Source organism: Macrobrachium rosenbergii, chromosome 7 (genome assembly GCF_040412425.1).
Source record: "Macrobrachium rosenbergii isolate ZJJX-2024 chromosome 7, ASM4041242v1, whole genome shotgun sequence".
NCBI classification, from domain to species: domain Eukaryota; kingdom Metazoa; phylum Arthropoda; class Malacostraca; order Decapoda; family Palaemonidae; genus Macrobrachium; species Macrobrachium rosenbergii.
In genome coordinates this window covers 30,988,589-31,011,411 of record NC_089747.1, presented here as the reverse complement: position 1 = coordinate 31,011,411, position 22,823 = coordinate 30,988,589, and the positions used below count along the sequence as shown (strand labels likewise).

Sequence of the window (22,823 nt, the reverse complement as noted above, 5' to 3'; positions counted from 1 at the left end):
CTACCTGAGAGCATTTTTAACACACAGACACTTTCAGGTAAGAGTATGTAATACTCTGTGTGAAAGAAAATGCTAAGTAAGAGTCCATCAAGGTAGCGTGCTCAGTGTTACTCTGTTTGCCTTGGCAATAAATGGCATTTTTGCAATTATTCCTCGTGATGTCCTTCATACAATTTTTGTGGATGGCATTTCCATATCATTTTCTGGAGCAAGAATGTCCACAATTGAAAGAAAACTTCAGTTGACAATTAATCGAATAACCAAATGGGCAGATTTGAATGGCTTCAAGTTCTCAAACAGCAAAACTGTTGCTGTTCATTTCTGCCGCATTTGTGGACTACATCCAGAGCCTGATGTATATCTTAAAGGACAAAGAATCCCATGTGTGGAAGAAACGTGAATTTTAGGCTCAGTTTTTGACTGAATGTTGACATGGGCTTCACATCTTAAGATGCTGAAAGCTAAATGCTTAGAAATTTTAAATATCTTTAAAGTCTTAGCACACACATCCTAGGGAGCTGATTGCATAACACTTCTTTTGATAGTGTAGTTGCTTGTTTCATCCTCAAGGAGTTACCTTTCCATGGTCTTCCAGAGCTCCATGGTGACCAGACTAGTATCAAAGAATTCTCTTTAAGCTGGTCTTGTAGCCGGGTACAGTACTGTGTTGTAATGTTAAACACTATGACACGTGATGGAGTATATTATGGACTCAAAGATAAGAGAGCATTTTCTCGTACCCTCAGCAAAGCTGACCGTGTTCCAACATCAAAACCTGCAAGAAGATGTGACTATAGCACATGTGCATCTGCCATATTGTCTACAAATGGACCGGTACAAGACCAGGGAACCATTACTCTCCTGGTCAAGTGACAAGAAAGTTCACCGAAAGCCAGAACGCTCCTTATTTCAGATTTTTATTCTCTGTTTTCACTAACGAGGATCATGGAAACATCTACAATTGAAAGTTAAGTCCTTATTTTTAAGTTCCAGTTAAATTTTTAGTTTTAAACTGTGGAACAGGTAATTAGTTTGTGTGAAAGCCACAAAGTGGCTAGTTGTAAAAAGTGCAAAGTGTTTTGAGGAATTTTTCATTCTACTGTATTTAGATGTTTTAACTAAAAGAAATGTCCCACACTTTATCATTAATATAGATAATCCTTTCAGATAACGATGTCAGCAATAGTCTAGGCAGGAGCCTACATCAGATTCAGTGAGAACAATTTAGACTGGATTAATAGTGGATGTAGTATGTAGCTTATAACCTAGGATTACTTATCCTTAAATGTGAACTAAATAACCTAGATTAGGTAGTAACCTATATTAAGGTAAGTAAGAACTGTTTAAGACATTCTCTGTTATGGGCCTAGGCAGCAGCCAAGTTTACACCAGCTACCGTAAGATTAGATAATAAACAGGCTTAAAAAAAATTTTCCCTTTATGTAGCCTGTAGGCTTAGGCTTGATCTGAATAATGTCAGGTTAAGTGATAACTTTTACGACACATCCCATTGTTGAGCGCTAAATGAAATAGTAATCTGTGATAGATGAGATGGTAGAATAACTTTAAGGCTACATATCAAGGTAGTTGTGTTTTATGTAAAGACTACTGGTTAAACCCATACCCTTGCGGGTGAATCAAATAATCTGGATTAGACAATATCCTAGGTTAGGTAAGTGATAACCTAACTATAAGGTTACACATTAGTAAGTTAATGTTTTATATAATAGACCAAATAGCCTAGAACTAGACATGAACAACAACCTGGGTTAGATAAAAATGGTATCCTAACTATAAGGTTACATATTAGCCCTTAAACGCCTACTGGACGTATTATACGTCGACTAAAATTGTCTGTTGGGTGTCAAGTGGACGTACCGTACGTCGACTACAAAAAATTTCAACCTTCGGTCAACTTTGACTTGACCGAAATGGTAGAAAAACGCAATTGTAAGCTAAAACTCTTACATTCTAGTAATATTCAATCATGTACCTTCATTTTGCAACAAATTGGAAGTCTCTAGCACAATATTTCGATTTATGGTGAATTTTTAAAAACTTTTTTCTTACGCCCGTTCGGTAACTCGGCCAAAAATTTCAGAAATTCTTTCGTCATTTTGTTGTAATTTTTGCACTGTTCTATATTAGCCGTTACATAAAGTTTTATATATGAAAATGTGCGCAATTTCATGGAAAATACAGCAAAATACAACCCATGGTTGTAGCTTTTATCAGTTTGGAAATATTTTCATATAAACCACGATAACTGCCAAAATTTCAACCTTCGGTCAAATTTGACTCGACAGAAATGGTAAAAAAACTCAATTGTAAGCTAAAACTCTTACATTCTAGTAATATTCAATCATTTACCTTCATTTTGCAACCAATTGGAAGTCTCTAGCACAATATTTCGATTTATGGTGAATTTTTGAAAAACTTTTTCCTTACGTCCGCGCCAGAAATTCTTTTTCACACGTTGTCGTAATGTTTGCACCGTTTATATTAGTCGTTACATAAAGTTTCATATATGGAAATGTGCGCAGTTTTATGTAGAATACAACAGAAAATGACTCATGGTTGTAGCTTTTATCAGTTTTGAAATATTTTCATATAAATCATGATAACTGCCAAAATTTCAACCTTCGATCAACTTTAACTCGACCGAAATGGTAAAAAAACGCAATTATAAATTAAAACTCTTACATTCTAGTAATATTCAATCATGTACCTTCATTTTGCAAGAAACTGGAAGTCTCTAGCACAATATTTCGATTTATGGTGAATTTCTAAAAAAAACTTTTACTTACGTCTGCGTATGGTAACTCGGCGAACATCTCAGAAATTCTTTCATCACGTTGTCGTAATGTTTGCATCGTTTTACATTAGTCGTTACATAAACTTTTATATATGAAAATGTGCGCAATTTCATGTAGAATACAACAGAAAATAGCTCATGGTTGTAGCTTTTATCAGTTTTGAAATATTTTCACATAAATCACGATAACTGCCAAAATTTCAACCGGTCAACTTTAACTCGACCAAAATGGTAAAAACGCAATTGTAAGCTAAAACTCTTACATTCTAGTAATATTCAATCATTTACCTTCATTTTGCAATAAATTGGAAGTCTCTAGCACAATATTTCGATTTATGGTGAATTTTAAAAAAACATTTTCCTTACGTCTGCGCGGTAACTCTGCCGAACATCTCAGAAGTTTTTTCGTCACGTTGTCGTAACATTTACACCGTTTTATATTAGTCGTTACATAAAGTTTTATATATGAAAATGTGTGCAATTTCATGTACAATACAACAGAAAATAACTCATGGTTGTAGCTTTTATCAGTTTTGAAATATTTTCATATAAATCACGATAAATAGAAAAAATTCGACTTTCGGTCAAATTTAACTCGACCGAAATGGTCGAAAAATGCAATTGTAAGCTAAAACACTTACAGTCTAGTAATATTCAATCAATTAGCTTCATTTTTCAACAAACGGGAAGTCTCTAGCACAATATTTCGATTTATGGTGAATTTTTGAAAAAAAAAATTTTTTACGTCCGCACGTTACTTAATTCATGCATCATTTTTTGATAATATTTTCTCTGTGTTGCTTTGATCGTTTTACAATTTGTTATATACCAAAATCATCGCAATTTAGTGTACAATACAAAGAAAAACAAAATAACCCGTTAGCTTTAACTGTTTTGCTCACAGCGCGATTTGTATAAAATTATATATGAACAAATTTTTTGGCGATGTCATATATTTCAATATTTATATATGATAATGATATTTTTTGTCATTTCTGATGGTTGCATACTAAACTTCAGGCAATGAAAAAAAAAGGAGCCAAAAATGAACTCTTAATCTTAAAAACTAAGCGTGCTGTGATTTTTTGAAAAAAACTTTTTTTCCGCTTCGGCGCTAACTCACCGAACGCCGCCAGCATACGGGAGACGTTTTTGTAAATAGAGGCTTGGCGTTTAAGGGTTAGTAAGTTTCTGTTTTTATATAGCCTGTACATTTAAGAGTGCTCTATATTAATCGTGTCTAGGCAATACACTATACTAGGCTGAGAGACAAAAATCCTATTGTTGGTCTCAGCAGTAGTTTAAACAAAATGGCCTAGGATTAAACATAAACAGTATCCTCGGCTTAATGAAATTATAACCAAGCTTTTACGACTCTGTAGCCTATTGGTAAGGCTACATATTAGTGGAGTTCTTATGCAGCCTATATCCTTAAAGGTGATATAAACCTAGAGCAGGCAGTAGCCTAACCAGATTAAGTAGGAACCCCTTTTTAAGGGAATATCCTACTATTAGCCTAAAACAGCAGTGGCTGAATATCAGATAAAAGAGAAGTCTCGGCCACATAAAACAGAAAACTGGATCATAAGAGGGTTATTTTCTGTATAGCTTATATCCTTAGGTTTTAAACCTAGAAATAGGCAGTGGCATAGAATGGGTTAAGCGAGAACTCTCTAAGAAATCCTCTATTCTTAGCTTAACGTAGTTTATACCAGAAGCATTAACCTAAGCCATATAAAACCGTAGCTTGGGTTAGTTAAACAAATTAGTTCAAAGCAGTTAGTCTGAATGGCATGACGGTTAGAATTAAAATTTCACTTGGCCATTGCAAAAGGACTAACAGTGTATAAGGAATACAGTGAACCCTCGCTATTTTGCGGTTCGACTATCGCGGATTCACGACTTCGCGGATTTTTTCCATTACGTATGTATATTATAAGAGAAAATATATAGCAGATTTTCCGGAAATTTCAAAAATAGTCGCGATATATGAAGACCCAAATATTTCATTAATTCCATTAATAATTATTAATATCTGCTAGTACTGTTGGTTCATTGCATTATGACATATAATTCAGTACAAAATAAAATTAAACAAAAAGAGAATGTGATCACACGATAATTCATTATAGTACTAGTAAAATTAAACTGAACATGAAATGCTAATCAGATGCAGTCTGACATTGTCATATTTGAATGGTGTAAGGCTGCTGATGGCTACATATATACTAATTATAAAATACAAATGTAATGAATGTGCATCTTTTCCATGAATCTTTTGTACTGCATCCAATAATATTGTTTGTTGCAAAAATCACATCTCGAATAAACCTATACTACTACAACAAAAAAAGCATAAAATAGCGTAAAGTATATTTGAATTTGAAACTAGCATGTAAGATGGGCTGTGATTGGTTCCATTGGTGATAGATGACGAATCAGCTCCCAAGTTTTGTAATCTCGCCTGTGATTGGTGTTTTGACCATTTCTCCGACCCGCAGCAGCTTCCCTTGTCTCTGACCCGCAGCATCTTCTCGCGGCCACTTCATTTCCCGCTCTCTCGGTAGATAGATGCTGTTTACATTACCAGTGCTGTGCGTGACAGTGTGTGTTTGAAGTTGAACTTTTTTTTAACTTTGTTTAACCCCTACAATGGCTCCCAAGTGTTCTGCTTCTGCTAAGGCTGGTACTGAGCCTAAACGCCAACAGAAAATGATGACGATTGCTGAGAAGGTGACACTTTCGATATGTTGAAGGAAGGGAGAAGTTACGCGCCGTGGCCCGCCATTTTGGAGTGAACGAATCCACCGTTCGCTACATTAAGAAGGATGAGGGGAAGATTAGGAAGACGGCTGCCATCACCTTTAGCAAGTCAGCAAAGCGAGTTGTTACAGCTCGTAATAAAACGATCGTCCATATGGAAGGTGCTTTGTCAATCTGGATTGCCGACTGCGGAAGAAGAAAATAGCCTTGGATACGAACACCATCCGAACCAAGGCTTTGAGGTTGTATGAGAATTTCGCGGCAAAGGAACCTCAAGATGATGGCGACCACGCTGAAGAAGAAGAGGAAGACGACGAAGATGATGTAGATGAACCTCAAGCAGGGACATCCACTGATTCCCAGCCTCAGACACGACGTTTTACCGCCAGCAAAGGATGGTTCGCCAAGTTTCAGAAACGCCGCCTGAAAAGCGTTTCCCTGCATGGCGAGGCTGCTTCCGCTGACACGGTCGCTGTTGAAACTTACGCGAATGAGACGCTCAAGAATATTATCGCTGAAGGTGGATACAAGCCCGAACAAGTCTTTAATATGGACGAGACGGGTTTGCTTTGGAAGAGAATGCCATCACGAACTTTCCTGTTCAAAGAAGAAGCCAAAGCCTCTGGCTTTAAAGCATTCAAAGATCGTGTTACCCTCGTGATATGTGGCAATGCTGCGGGATTTTTGCTAAAGCCAGGGCTTATTTATAAGTCGAAAAACCTCGTGCTTTGAAAAATAAAAATAAGAATCTCCTTCCCGTGTATTGGATGCATAATCCAAAAGCATGGATTACGAAGATGCTGACCTCCAACTGGTTCCACCAGTGTTTTATCCCACAAGTCAGTAAATATCTCTTAGAGAAGGGCTTGCCATTTAAGATCCTTCTCCTGTTGGATAACGCTGGTGGACACGCGACTGATCTTTTCGCATGAGGGCATTCAGGTTGAGTTCCTGCCACCCAACACAACGTCCTTAATTCAACCAATGGACCAGGGGTTATCAGGGTGTTCAAGGCCCTCTACATGAAGAATACCTTGGCGGACCTCGTTGCGTGTCTGGATGCCGCCCAAGAAGATGAGGATGAAACATTCAATTTGAAGGCGTACTGGCGGCAGTACACACTGCCACGTGCCTTCAGAACATCCAGAAGGCACTGCAAGAAATGAAACCTGCTACTGTTAACGCGAGCTGGAGGAAGTTGTGGTCCGAGATTGTTTACGACGATGAGGGATTTACGCCTGCCGAGATTCAACACTCTGCAGTACGGAAATCTGTGCAGTTGGCTGCGATAATTGGAGGTGACGGGTTTGGCGACATGACAACGGAAGACGTTGACGAGTTGTTGGACTGCCATTCCCAGCCGCTAACTGACGAGACCTCAAGACCTGACAAAATCAGCCAGTGAGGAAGAAAATGAACCACAGGAAGAGACCCAAGAAGTTGTCGAAGAAACAGGCTTAACATTAGAACGGCTTGCCAAGTTCTGCAACCTAGCGAAGGAGCTGAAAGAATTGTCACAAGAATGGGACAAGGATATGGTTCGTTCTCTGCAGTTCTGCAACAAAATCGATGAAGACATGACTCCCTACAGGATGCTCTTCGATCGAAAAAAGAAGCAGCGGCAGCAACTTGCAACTTCCGATCACAATGTTCTTCCAGCCTCGCAAAAAAGAGCCAGTTCCTCCTGCTACTATGCCTTCGGAAGAAATTGAAGAAGTGTCCCAGGAAGAAGTTGAAGAGGTGTCCCAGGAAAAGACACCTCAGTCTGAAGAGACGTAAAATGCAATCATTGGCTGCACAGTAGAAGACATCATCAGCTTCATCATCATCATTTCTACTGTGCAGCAAATTCATCGCCATCATCATTCAAGTTTTTCTTCAACTTCTTTCATGGTGGGTACAGTAACAATCTTTATTTCTTTATATACTTTAATATTCTAACATTTTAATATTAGTGCCTGTTTTAGATTAGGGTACTGTACATGCATTAAGTGTTCTGTACATTAAAGGGTGGTTTGTTAACAGTACATACGAGGAAGGCTTTATTGTAACTTCTGACTCTATCGTGGCGAGTAAAATACTGTACAATTGTACAGTACGCACCATAACAATCTTTCTATTTTTTTATGTTCACTTACTGTTTTATTGCTTATCATTTGTGCCTGTGTACTGTATGTACGTATTGTAGATATCTGTACATTACTGTAAAGGGTGGTTTGTTAACAGTACTCTGTAAAGGGAGGGTTTTAAAAGTCTGAATACATGTTAAATAAATACTGTAAATATGGTGTCCCTACTTCGTGGATTTTCAGCTATCGCGGCCAGTTCTGGAACCTATCTACCGCGATAAACGAGGGTTCACTGTATAGCCATATACAGGTGTCAAGTCTAACCTAAACCTTAGAGGGTTTATTTAAGTTAAAATAGTTATTTAATAATGTGTATTACAATTATACATTTGTAATCAAGTTAACCTTTAAGATGGCATATTTTAACTATATGAGGAACTACAGAAGTGACACTCATTAAAAACATACACAAGTGTTCCGTAGCAAATTGCTTGGTTCACTTTTTGCCAGTGGGTACGGCCCATACCACCTGCCATGAGCATAGTCCTTGTAAAAAACAATGAAAATTTGCTTGGTTGCCAGATATGTGTAAAATTTGTAGTGTGCTCCGGCAGCAAGTTTGAAGAACGAAACAGCTCATTTTAAGCAGTTTCGATGGGTCATAGGGTTCAGTAGGGGTAGGGAAGGGGGGAGATTATATCTTTCCAGCAGAACCCCAGCAGCAGATTTTTAACCTTTTCTCAGAACAAGATCTATGTTTGGGCCAAAACCCAGTAACATCAGTCCCCTGTACCTCCCAGGTTAACCCCGCAGAGGAAGTAGAGGAATCTTCACATGGGAGTGACATTCCTACCAAGGAATATGAAGTGGACATTGCCACTGAAATGACATTGCTGAACCCATAAGGATCAGGGACACAAATTTCAGCTAACCATGGGAGAAACCATCCAGAAGGAATTCTATTTCCCATGCAGCTATCAGAGGCTGAACAGGATCCTTCCCCCAAAAGGGATACTAGGATCCACCTAACCGCAGTTGAAATGACTACATTTTTGGAGAGGTATAGTAACACCCAGGACTTCTGCCCCCTGGGTAGCAGGCAGTTCAGTCTTTGATGCTCAGTCAGTTACACAAGCTCCCCCAAAAGGGATGCACAGTTTGTGGCATTTGATCAATTCCGTAAGGAAATTTTGAGTAACATGAAAGATGTCCTTGCCACAGAATGGCAATGTATAATGGACATAATACATGATTCCGAACAGGAAATTAAGGAAATGAAGTCAGCCATGTATACCCCAAAGTGTAAAAGTACTGCATCTTGTAATCAAAAAGCGAGAGTGGATACAAATTCTACCCAAACAAGGTATAATGTTAGAATTCCAACTTGAGCCATCAAAACAGCCAGTTTGGACTACAAAACTTCAGATCAAAGTGTAATAATGGGACCTCCAATACACAATCCTGATGATACTGACAATCCTTGGCAAGATGCCTCAGTGTGTATTTTCTCTCTAAATGGTAAGTACTTTATCTAATTAATAAGAAAAAACCATGATCGAAGTTGTACATGTAGATTTTAGAGACAGGGCAGCATTCCCTAATAGAGAATGTCACCTGGTACCACTTTCACTAGACATCAAGAAACCACTAAAAGAAACGGTTCTCTTACCTGTGTCTATAGCATTAAAAGGTACAGAAAACACCCTTTACCAGGTCAGTGGAAAATGGATCTCTACTTCCATTCTGAACAAAACCCAAATTGCTTACCAAGTAGCCCCAGCCTTCGCTTCCTTCACTTTCAAGATAATTAACCATGTGAAAGCAGATTTTCAGAACTTTGTAGTGACTAGAAAACAAGAGTCAATGGCAAAGCCATTTGCTACGGTCATCCCAGTTTTGAAAAATTCCACCAAGGAATGGGCAATGCTTCACCTCCCTTTTGAAAGGAAAAATCTCCCTTTAGTTATAGCTACTCAACAGTTTGGGACCCCTATGAGAAGAATCTCAGAGGGGACAACCGCATCAGAATTTCATGCTAGACTCCACCTCCTTGGTATTATAACCTCTACCACCTTGCTGGAATTTGCCATCAAAAAGCTTCCAGAAGATTCAAGGACAATTTTTGCTATTGTGGCCAAAAGTCTTATGAGAACCCAATTGGAAGTACTCTGTGACTTTCTAGAATGGCGCATAAAAGTACGAATGGAAACATTGGAGGGATCCAGCAAGGCGCTCCCCGATGTCACTGCCTTATTACATTTGATCAGTTCCGTAAGGAAATTATGAGTAACATCAAAGATGTCCTTGCCATATGAGTAACATCAAAGATGTCCTTGCCACAGAATGGCAATATATAATGGACATAATACATGATTCCGAACAGGAAATTAAGGAAACGAAGTCAGCCATGGATACCCCAAAGTGTAAAAGTACTGCATCTGTAATCAAAAAGCGAGAGAGGATACAAATTTGGCTCAAACAAGGTCTCCTGTTAGAATTCTAACTGGAGCCATCAAAATGACCAGTTTGGACTACAAAACTTCAGATCGAAGCATAATGGGGCCTCCAATATACAATCCTGATGATACTGATAATCCTTGGCAAGATGCCTCAATGTGTATTTTCTCTCTAATGGCAAGTACTGTATCTAATTAATGAGGAAAAAATCATGATCGAAGCTGTACATGTAGATTTTAGAGACAGGGCAGCATTCCCAAATAGAGAATGTCACCTGGTACCACCTTCACCAGACATGAAGAAACCACTAAGAGAAACGGTTCTCTTACCTGCATCTATAGCATGAAAAGGTACAGAAGACACCCCTTTAACCAGGTCAATGAAAAATGGATGTCTACTTCCATTCTGAACAAAACCCAAATTAAAGCCATTTACTACGGTCATCCCAGTTTTGAAAAATTCCACCAAGGAATGGGCAAATGCTTCACCTCCCTTTTGAAAGGAAAAAGCTCCCTCTAGATATAGCTACTCAGCAGTTTGGGACCCCTATGAGAAGAATCTCAGAGGGGACAACCGCATCAGAATTTCATGCTAGACTCCACCTCCTTGGTATAATAACCTCTACCACCTTGCTGGAATTTGCCTCCAAAAAGCTTTCAGAAGATTCAAGGACCATTTTTGCTGTTGTGGCCAAAAGTCTTATGAGAACCCTATTGGGAAGTACTCTGTGATTTTCTAGAATGGCGCATAAAAGTGCGAATGGAAACATTGGAGGGCTTCAGCAAGACGCTCCCAATGTCAATGCCTTATTACATTTGATCAGTTCCATAAGGAAATTATGAGTAACATCAAAGATGTCCTTACCACAGAATGGCAATATATAATGGACATAATACATGATTCCAAACAGGAAATTAAGGAAATGAAGTCAGCCATGTACACCCCAAAATGTAAAACTTCAGATCAAAGGGTAATGGGGCCTCCAATACACAGTCCTGATGATACTGACAATCCTTGGCAAGATGCCTCAATGTGTATTTTCTCTCTAAATGGTAAGTACTCTATCTAATTAATGAGAAAAAACCATGATCGAAGTTGTACAGTACATGTAGATTTTAGAGACAGGGCAGCATTCCCTAATAGAGAATGTCATGTCACCATTAGAGACAGGGCAGCATTCCCTAATAGAGCACTTTCACCAGACATGAAGAAACCACTAAAAGAAACGGTTCTCTTCCCTGCGTCTATAGCATTAAAAGGTACAGAAGACACCCTTTACCAGGTCAGTGGAAAATAGATGTCTACTTCCATTCTGAACAAAACCCAAATTGCTTACCAAGTAGCCCCAGCCTTCGCTTCCTTCACTTTCAAGATAATTAACCATGTGAAAGCAGATATTCAGAGCTTTGTATTGACTAGAAAACAAGAGTCAATGGCAGAATTAAAGCCATTTGCTACGGTCATCCCAGTTTTGAAAAATTCCACCAAGGAATGGGCAACGCATCACCTCCCTTTTGAAAGTAAAAAGCTCCCATTAGATATAGCTACTCAACAGTTTGGGACCCCTATGAGAAGAATCTCAGAGGGGACAACCGCGTCAGAATTTCATGCTAGACTCCACCTCCTTGGTATTATAACCTCTACCACCTTGCTGGAATTTGCCATCAAAAAGCTTCCAGAAGATTCAAGGACAATTTTTGCTGTTGTGGCCAAAAGTCTTATGAGATCCTTATGGGAAGCACTCTATGACTTTCTAGAATGGCGCATAAAAGTGCGAATGGAAACATTGGAGGGCTCCAGCAAGGCGCTCCCAATGTCACTGCCTTATTACATTTGATCAATTCCATAAGGAAATTATGAGTAACATCAAAGATGTCCATACCACTGAATGGCAATATATAATGGACATAATACATGATTCAGAACAGGAAATTAAGGAAATGAAGTCAGCCATGTACACCCCAAAATGTAAAAATGCTGCATCTTGTAACCAAAAAGCAAGAGTGGATACAAATTCTGCCAACAGAATTGTACAGTGTATGCTCTTCTTGGGAAAGGGGAATTCAGGTAACAAAAAACCTAAAATTTCCCTTTACTCAACCCAAAAAAGGCTCGCTTTGATCGAAAATCATATAAGCCTTCAGTCATCCCCAGAAGTTTTCCTCAGAAACAGGTAGGTGGTCAGAAGGGACAATTCCCTACAAAAGGACAAAAATAACAACAACAACAACAGCAAGGACATCCTTTTCACAAGGTCCAAACCCATCTTATAAGGAAAAAGGAAAAGCAACACCTGGAATGCCTATCAAAGGCAAAGGCAGAGGAAGAGGCAGATACCAGTAGGTACTGTATGGTCGGGGATCGGCTTCAACGACAGCACAGGTAATGGAAGTCTTCCCTTTGGGAACACAGCATTATTTTCAACGTACTGGGGTGGAAATAGTCTTATTCCCCCCTCCTTGAAAGGGGTTCTTCCAAAAACTAGACCCCTCTCTGAAAGATTACATGCAGAAGGCCACCAGGCATGCCTCTTCAGTGTCCCCAGAAAGGATTCCTCCAAACGAAGAGTGATCCTCGACCTATCAGCATTGAACAAGTAAATTGTTTGCCAAAAAACTACCGTTGCCCAAGTACGTTCAGTCATTCCAAAAGGGACTTGGACAGCTTCTATAGATCTGAAAGATGCATACTGGCACGTCCTTATCACCGGTCCCTTCCACCCCTTCCTAGGGTTCCAGATAGGGAAAGATACTTACAGGTTCAAGAATTCTTGGAGCAATGTTTAGCCCAAAAGGCATGACATGCTTTTGGGCTAAACATTGCCCCAAGAAATTTTACAAAATTAGCAACAGTAGTTGTTCAAGAACTCAGACAAGAAGGAATACAACTACAATAATAGCATACCTAGACAACTGGTTAATCTGGGGGCCCCGCAAGAAAAGAGTGCTTGAAAAACCTAAGAGCAGTGGTCAACAGACTCCAGTCAAAAGGTTTTATAATAAATTAGAAAAAATTCCCATCACACGCCCAGCAGATGCTTTCAGTGGCTTGGACTTTGTTGGGATACTCTCCACAGCCTATTGTCTCTCCCCATCAATACTCAAAACAGAATAAGGAAAAACCTCAAAACATTCCTTGCACAGCCCAGAGTTTCCAGATGGCAATTAGAATGTATGATGAGTCTGTTGCAGTTCGTATCAGTAACATGATTCAATACTTTACTCAGATGGCAACTAAAAAATTGTGAAGAAATTCTGGCTATCACACGCAAGAAAAAAGATGTGAGACCGACCTTATCGAAAGAATAAAAAAGCTGGGGAGATACTTCAGCCCTGGATCCGGAAGGAATCTCTGGCAAAACAGGTCATCCTGACTCCTCTGTCTGTACGGGTGACAGTACACACAGATGCCTCGTTGACATGTTGGGGAGGACATTGGGAGGATCGTCAGGTGGTAGGGAGGTGGTTAGCTACTCCGAGGAATTGTCATATCAGCTGGAGCTGATGGCTGTCTTTTTGTTTCTCAAAAAACTCAAACCTCCAGAAGAGACACATACGAAAATCACAAACTCCCAGTACAGGCAGTCCCTGGTTATTGGTGGGCTCGGTTGTCAGCAGTCTGGTTTTACGGCACTTGTCTGGCGACAAAAATCAGTCATTTTCGGTGCCGATATGTGTTGATTTCTGTTATCAGCGCCAATAATTGGGTATTGGCGTCGATGCATACCTAACAGAGGTACCGATACCTAGTTATTGGCAGCAATAAGCGCCGAAAATCGCTGATTTTCGGCTATTGGTGATTTTCGCTTATTGTCACGCTGTCGGAACAGAACCCCTCTAATAACCGGGGACAACCTTATAAGTGTCTCCGAACTTGGACAGTCAAGCAACAGCAAGAGGTCCCTTCCAACAAGACTGGAACAATTGGAGGACATCATACCTTTTTCCTCCATTGTTCCAGATTTCGAAGGTTTTGAGCCAGCTTCTAGCCTTCAAAGGAACAGCTTACTTAACCCTTAAACGCCTAATGGATGTACCATACGTCGACGAAAATTGTCTGTTGGATGTCAAGTGGACGTACCATATGTCGACTAAAAATGCTTTTTTTAAATATTCGCAGAAAAATAATTATAGGCCTAGTTTGTGGAAGGTTTCAAATCACGCGCCTTGAGGGATGCTGGGAGTTCACGGATCAAGCTGTTTTTTTGTTTATAAGCGTCACCCAGATGTGCATGCGCGAATTCCCTCCTTCTCGTACCAGACAGCATCAGCGTCGGACTGTGCGAGAGCGATTTTTTGACGCCTCCGTGTTTTGCAGAACTTTGGTGAGTGTTTGCGTATTTGTGCTGCAACAAGACGTTTGCAGAGATGTCTCAAAGCCATCAGGACCGTGAAAGGCGCATACTGCCTGTCAGTAGTGAGCGTGTGAGACGAGTTTTAGACTGGGATGCTGGAGAAGGACCCAGCAGCCAAAGTGACCCAGCTTCTCAGCGCCGTGTTGTTGGCCCACGTGTGACTGAAGGCGACCAAGGATCACATCCAGTGCCTTTTACGACGCTTAGGAAGCATCGGGGTGTCCTGAGGGGCATCCGTAAATTTTTGAAAAAAACATTTTCCTTCACTGAAAATCCTGGCATTTCTTGAGTCACCTTGTCGTAATTTTTTCGCCATTTTATATTATTCGTTACATAAAGTGTTATACATCAAAATGTGCGCAATTTCATGTAGAATACAACAAAAAATAAATCATTCTTTTAGCTTTTAACAGTTTTGAAATATTTTCATTTAAATCACGATAACTGACAAAATTTTAACATTCGGTCAATTTTGACTCGACCGAAATGCTTGAAAAATGCAATCGTAGGCCAAAATTTTACATTCTAGTAACAATCAATCATTTACCTTTATTCTGCAACAAACGGAAAGTCTCCAGCACAAAATTTCGATTTATGGTGAATTTTTGAAAAAAACTTTTTCCTTCACTCCGCAAGAAATCCTAGCATTTCTTGAGTCACATTGTCGTAATTTTTTCGCCGTTTTATATTATTCGTTACATAAAGTGTTATACATCAAAATGTGTGCAATTTCATGTAGAATACAACAAAAAATAAATCATGTTTTAGCTTTTACCATTTTTGAAATATTTTCAAATAAATAACGATAAATAGAAAAAAATCAACCTTCGGTCAACTTTAACTCAATCGAAATGCTCGAAAAATGCAATCGTAAGCCAAAATTCTTACATTCTAGTAACAATCAATCCTTTACCTTCATTTTGCAACAAACAGAAAGTCTCTGGCACAATATTTCGATTTATGGTGAATTTTGAAAAAAATTTTCCTTCCATCCACGCCGAGCGAACTCCGCTAAAAATCCTAGCATTTCTTGAGTCACCTTGTCGTAATTTTTCACCCATTTTATATTATTCGTTACATAAATTGTTATACATCAAAATGTGTGCAATTTCATGTAGAATACAACAAAAAATAAATCATGCTTTTAGCTTTTACCATTTTGAAATATTTTCATATAAATAATGATAAATAGAAAAAAATCAACCTTGGTCAACTTTAACTCGATCGAAATGGTAAAAAATGCAATTGTAAGTTAAAAACTTACAGTCTAGTAATATTCAATCAATTTCCTTCATTTTGAAACAATTGGAAAGTCTCTAGCACAATATTTCGATTTATGGTGAATTTTTGAAAAAAACTTTTTTATGTCCGCACGTTACAAATTCATGCATCATTTTGTGATAATATTTTCTCTGTGTTGCTTTAATCGTTTTACAATCTGTTATATACGAAAATCATTGCAATTTAGTGTACAATACAACTAAAAAAAATTAACTCATTAGCTTTAACCGTTTTGCTTACAGCGTGATTTGTATACAATTATATATGAGTTTTTTTATTTCGCTGTCATATATTCCAATATTTATATATGATAATGATATTTTTTTCATTTCTGATGGTTGCATACTAAACTTCAGGCAATGAGAAAAAAGGGCCAAAATTGAACTCTTAATCTTGAAAACTAAGCATGCTGTGATTTTTAAAAAAATAAGCTAGCTCCCGAACGCCCCGGCATACGGGAGATGTTTTTTAAATAGGGGGCATTTAAGGGTTAATAGTCCCAAATTTGCCAAACAGGCATTGATTTCTATTACATCAATAACAGGCGAAGAGATCAATTCCACTACCATCCACTGGTCTATCCCAGACAGTAGGAGGGAAAGTTGTCCACGCATCCTCCTTTCTGAGCCGAGACCTTCACGTGTGGATTTTTCAAATATCTACTGTGAAAATTACTCCCCCAACATTGCTAGGTACCTAGTGCAAAAATTACAGATATCATCTGTCCGACAATACCAGTCTGTATGGAAGATTTAGTTAGATTACAGTCGACCCCCGGTATTCACAGGGCATGTGTAGCACTGCTCCCCACAAATAGCTCAAATCTGTGAATACTTAAAACCCCTCTAAAAATGCTCATAACTGCCTATTTTGATAGTTCAAAACACCAAAAAAACCCTCAAAAAATGCTTATACCTCAATATTTTAATAGTTTTATCACAAAAAGTGCATTAACCCTTAAACGCCGAACCTCTATTTACAAAAGTGTCTGCCGTATGCTGGCGGGGTTTGGGAGTTAGCGCCGAAGCGGAAAGAGCGTTTTTTTCAAAAAATCACAGCATGCTTAGTTTTTAAGATTAAGAGTTCATTTTTGGCTCCTTCTTTTCTCATTGCCTGAAGTTTAGTATGCAAGCATCAGAAATGAAAAAATAATGTCATATATAAATATTGGAATATATGACAGTGCAAAAAAAATTTCATATATAATTGTATACAAATCGTGCTGTGAGCAAAACGGTTAAAGCTAATGAGCTATTTTTTTGTTCGTTGTATTTTACTATAAATTGCGATGATTTTGGTACATAACAAATTGTAAAACGATCAACAAAGAAAATATTATCACAAAAACATGAATTAAGTAACATGAGAGAAAAGTTTTTTTTATTATCACATAAATGATGCATGAATGTTTGTTGCAAAATGAAGGTAAATGATTGAATATTACTAGAATATAAAAAAGTTTTTTTAAATTCACCGAAGGTTGAAATAAATTGAAATATTTTGATGCTAGAGATTTTTGTTGTTTGTTGCAAATGGCTAATATAAAAGGTAAATGATAAAGAAATTCTGAATATTAATTTAGTTACTAGAAAATTTTTTTCAAAAATATAAAGAGTTTTAGCTTGTTTGTTGTAAATGAAGGTAAAATTGCATGTTTTTACCATTGCATTTTTGACCATTTGTCGAAGTCAAAGTTGATCGAAGGTTGAAATTTTGGCACATTGTGATTTATATGAAAATATTTCAAAACTGATAAAAGCTACAACCATGAGTTATTTTTTGTTGTATTCTACATAAAATTGCGCACATTTTCATATATAAAACTTTATGTAACGGCTAATATAAAACGGTGCAAAAACTACGACAAAGTGACTAAAGAATTTCAGAGATTTTCAGCAGAGCATAGCACATGGACGTAAGGAAAAAGTTTTTTTAAAAATTCACCATAAATCGAAATATTGTGCTAGAGACTTCTCGTTTGTTGCAAAATGAAGGTAAATGATTGAATATTACTAGAATGTAAGAGTTTTAGTTTACAATTGCATTTTTCAACCATTTCGGTCGAGTCAAAGTTGACCGAAGGTTGAAATTTTGGCACTTACCGTGATTTATAGGAAAATATGACAAAATTGATAAAAACTACAACCATGAATTATTTTTTTGTATTCTACATGTAATTGTGCACATTTTCATATATAAAACTTTATGTAATGGCTAATATAAAACTGCAAAAATTACAACAAAGTGACTAAAGAATTTCTGAGATTGTAAGAGCCTGACGCCGTCTCTTCGAACCACGTATGTGTTCATGTGTTCATCGTCCATCAGAGTGGCGAGACGTTTGATGTCTTCACAAACAGAAACATACACAGAGTTTGATACAGAAGATTCATTGGAACATTGAGTACATGATTAGAATGCTTGCATGGCAATGCAAGTAGTGGTGATTGTACATACATCAAGACAACAATGGTTCGGGAGAAACAGACGGAAATATTGTATGGTTGAAATCGCGTTCCTTTAGAGAAAGAAAACGAGATGCTCTTGTTGTCTTGTTCACTCCGATGGACGACGAACACACGAACACACACGTGTTTGGAAGAGACAGCGTCAGGCTCTTACAAGATTTTCAGCAGAGTTAACGTGGACGTAAGGAAAAAGTATTTTTCAAAAATTCACCATATCGAAATGTGCTAGAGACTTCTCGTTTGTTGCAAAATGAAGGTAAATGATTAAATATTACTAGAATGTAAGAGTTTTAGCTTACAATTGCATTTTTCGGCCATTTCGGTCGAGTCAAAGTTGACCGAAGGTTGAAATTTTGGCACTTATCGTGATGTATATGAAAATACTGTATGTCAAAATTGATAAAAGCTACAACCATGAGTTATTTTTGTTGTATTCTACATGAAATTGCGCACATTTTCATGTATAAAACTTTATGTAACGGCTAATAGAAAACAGTGCAAAAATTACGACAAAGTGACTAAAGAATTTCTGAGATTTTCAGCAGAGTTAGCACGCGCGGATGTAAGGAAAAAGTTTTTTCAAAATTTCACCATAAATCGGAATATTGTGCTAGAGACTTCTCGTTTGTTGCAAAATGAAGGTAAATGATTGAATATTACTAGGATGTAAGAGTTTTAGCATACAATTGCATTTTTCGACCATTTCGGTCAAGTCAAAGTTGACCGAAGGTTGAAATTTTGGCACTTATCGTGATGTATATGAAAATACTGTATGTCAAAATTGATAAAAGCTACAACCATAAGTTATTTTTTGTTGTATTCTACATGAAATTGCACACATTTTCATGTATAAAACTTTTTGTAAAGGCTAATAGAAAACGGTGCAAAAATTACGACAAAGTGACTAAAGAATTTCTGAGATTTTCAGCAGAGTTAGCTGATGCTTTCTTTTGGGATAAGAAAGAAATTTGCTCATGCACAGCTGGGTCATGCTTGTAAACAAAACAACAGTGTGATCCATGAACTCCCAGCATCCCTCAAGGCGCATGATTTAAAATTTTTTGCAAACGAGGCCTATAAGTATTTTTCCGCGAATATTAAAAACTTTTTGTAGTCAACGTATTTTACGTCCACTTAGCACCCGACAGATAACTTTTGTCGACGTAAAATATGTCCAGTCGGCGTTAAAGGGTTAAGTCATAAAAATAATATGAAAATACACTAATTTGTGAATATTTCTGTATGAAAAATACCACGAATAGGCAAATTTTCATTGAATAATGTGCATATATGTTCCACAGAGAGATCCGCGAATACGTGAATCCGCAAATCCAGTACCATGAATAGGCATGGGTCCACTGTATATCCATACGGAAAGCCTAGTTGAGATTTCTTTGGAAACATTTTAAAATTTTCTTATATACCTTTTTGAAGATAAAGGCCTTGCAATTACAACAATTATGGCATACAAGGCAGCATTAACAGAACCCTTGCTTTATGGATTCAGGATTGACTCCAGCATAGAAATTGTCACTTCCCTTTGCGGTCCTTTGCACTACAAAGACCCGCTCCTGAAAGGCTTCCAATTGCTTGTTCCCTGAACAAGGTGCTTAGACTTCTATCAACCCCTCAATTCAGCGGACCCAATACAACCACAAGTCACACATTGCAAAAGGCAATCTTCTTGATTGCATAGCACCAGGAGCTCATATTAGTGAATTTGGCTCTCTTAGACGGGGACGATACATCAGGCAAACAGCTGACCATTAATTGTTATTGTCCCCTGGCCCATCATTCCTGGCCAAAAATGGGAGTCCTTTAAGAAGGAAATCTATTCAGTCTATAGTATTCTGATTAGAAAATTCAATTTAGCAGACAAAACATTATGCCTGGTTCAAGCACTTAAGGTTTACCTAGGTATCACGGCAAACATCCCAGAGGGTCCGATTTTCCTACACCCTAGCACAAATAAACCACTCTGTCTACAAGGGCTGAGAATAATTTGAGTGTCCCCTCATTAAAAAGGCAAACCCACACTCCTTTCCTAGGTCACATGGTATTAGGAAAGTATGTCATTGGCCTTCTTCAGAAATGTCTCTTTCGAAGTCTCTGAATGTACAGGGTGGTCATCAGAGACAGTATTCTTGAAACATTACTGCCATGAGCTCAAACAAATTTGACTACACTGTGTATCATTAGGTGGTATGGTTAGTCCTGACCCCATAGGTGCTACAACAGAAAACCAGGGATCTTCCTAACAGGTGGGTATGATGACTGTCACTGGGGAAGGTGTGACAATACTGCAACCATACCCAGCATGCTTAGGTAAGTCACTACAGAACTTTACTCCAAAAACATAAGTTTGTCTTTAGTTTTTTGTTCTTTATTACCAAAACCTGAGGGTTATTTAGAATAAAGAATGGGGCTTGAAACTTGTGGCTTGACCTTGGACCAGAAATGTTTTATCTTTGGGTTGTTGGGATTAAAATTTGTGAGCTTAAGCTTTTCATCACCTGTCAGTTTCTTTGTAAAGCTCCTTGAGGGTAAAACAACTTCACTATCAAAAAACAGGTTTTGACTTAGGAAAACTTGTTTTTGGTAGTCGCTGTTGAGTCCTCAAAACCCTCCCACTTCCCTGACGAAAAGGTTTTGAGATTTGGGTAAAGGATCATCCTGCACTGACCAACAGAGAGTAATGGTTCCCTGGTCTTGTACTGGTCTGTTTTAGACAGTTTGGTGGACGCATGCGCAATAATCACTCCTTGCAGGTTTTGGTGTTGGAAAACTGGGTCAGTCTCACTGAAGATAAGGGAAAATGTCCTCTTATCTTTGAGTCCATTATATACTCCATCACGTGTCATAGTGTTTATCATTAAGACACAATACTCGGCTACAAGACCAGCTTAAAGAGAATTCTTTGATATTACAGTAGTCTGGTCACCAAGGAGCTCTGGAAGACCATGGAAGGTTAACTCCTTGAGGACTCAACAGCAACTACCAAAAATAGGTTTTTCCTATGTGGAAACCTGTTTTAGATTGTACAAATCCCTTATACTATCTAAGATGTTTTATGGATGTGAAACATATTATTCGGCCACCCCTAGTCATTTAAGAATTTTAGACTGTGCACCATACTGGCATTTAGACTAGCCACAGGTGCTTTTAAAACTTCACCCATTCCAAGTCTGCTTGTTGGTGCTGGAGAACTGCCTCTGGGTCTGTATCATCAGTCTTCTGTCAGATACTGGCATAGGTTGCAGAGACTAACAGGCACTCTTGCATCTCAAACAGTGCATAGAGAAAATTTCTTTGGCTATTGTGAGGCTCATCCTAAATCAGTGCAACCTTATGGATATAGAGTAAAACAACTGTTGAATAGCCTGAATCTGACCAGTAGTGGAGTGATTCCCTTTAGGAATCCAACCCCCCCCCCCAGAAGTTGCCTGTAGTTTCTTTCTGTCATTATTTTAACAGGCTTTAAGAGAATTATGGCAGAAAAAGAAATTCAATCAATTTTCTTAGAACATTCAGAATGCCATCAAAATACTGTAGTAATTTTTTATATTGTAATACACTCCCTGAATACCTGAATTAGCCATGGTTACCCACTAGCCCGAACCATATCTCCGTAACTTATACCCACTAATTGGGTAATTAACTGTCAGCTTTACCAATACTTACAGGAAATCTTGTCAAGATGAGTTACCTGAAGTACCGTTGGCAACGCTGATGCAAGTCCCATCCGTGCGAGGCCAGGTTCCCCAATTGCTTTCTGTTTGCCTTGCTGCATGGATATTTCCTGCTTCAGGCAAACTTTTGTTATTAGCCCGACCCCCGTATACTGACTTTATCGATATTGGATAATGACTTGGACCGGATTTTTGCCTTTTTCTCCTGGATTGTTCTGTCGCCTGGCTTTGGATTTTTCTCTCCCGTCTGGACTCTGGCTTGTTTTGGACTCGCGATGGATAAATTGGATGAAAAGATGCCCCCCTTGGATAGCACAACTGCTTCAACCTCGGCTACAATGACTGCAACCGACACCACAACTGCTGGAGACACTGCAACTCACCGATTGTGCACAGCTTGCAAACGGAGGATGAGTACCCTCAAACTTGACAGACATTCAGTTTGTATAGCTTGTAGGAAGGTGCAATGTAGCTTAACTTTGAGATGTGATGAATGTAGGTCATGGTCGAAAGATCAAATGGAGGATTATGTTAAGCATGGAAAATCTCTAGCTTCCAAGAGCAAGTGTAGGGAACCAGCTGCAGAAACTCAGAGTTTATATAAAGAAGCTATAGAATTGGAGTTGTTCAGGAAATTGGAAGATAAATTATCAGCTAGCATGACAAATTTATTTTCTAGTTTTATGACTAAGTTATCAGAATTCAAAGAACAAAATATAGGTAATAGGGAAATAGAAACTAACCGTTCTTTTTCAGCTCCCCTGCCTGTTCCAAAACCAGCCCTAACGGGTGCCGGGGGTCATGGAGAACTGCAAACCTCAAAGGTAGGATGTGCCAGCCCCCCCGGTGCGGAGCAGGCAGTGTTAGCAGCAGATTTCCCCCTTTCTTCGGATAGTGTAAGTCCAGAGGTAAATCTAGAGATAGGAT

At 38.4% G+C, this 22,823-nt stretch overlaps 1 protein-coding gene across 9 annotated transcripts in view; it reads left to right on the top strand.

The window, feature by feature from the left end:
* Window positions 1–22,823, top strand: part of LOC136840273 (methionyl-tRNA formyltransferase, mitochondrial) — a 117,868-nt gene that overhangs the window by 78,753 nt on the left and 16,292 nt on the right. The window contains exon 6 of one of the 9 annotated variants that reach the window (XM_067106938.1): window positions 1,168–1,288. The exons of the other annotated variants lie outside the window; for them this stretch is intronic. Coding sequence (XP_066963039.1) covers window positions 1,168–1,217 — 50 coding nt within the window. The 3' untranslated portion in view covers window positions 1,218–1,288. Of the gene's footprint in view, window positions 1–1,167; window positions 1,289–22,823 lie in introns of those variants that run through there. 9 annotated transcript variants of the gene reach the window in all.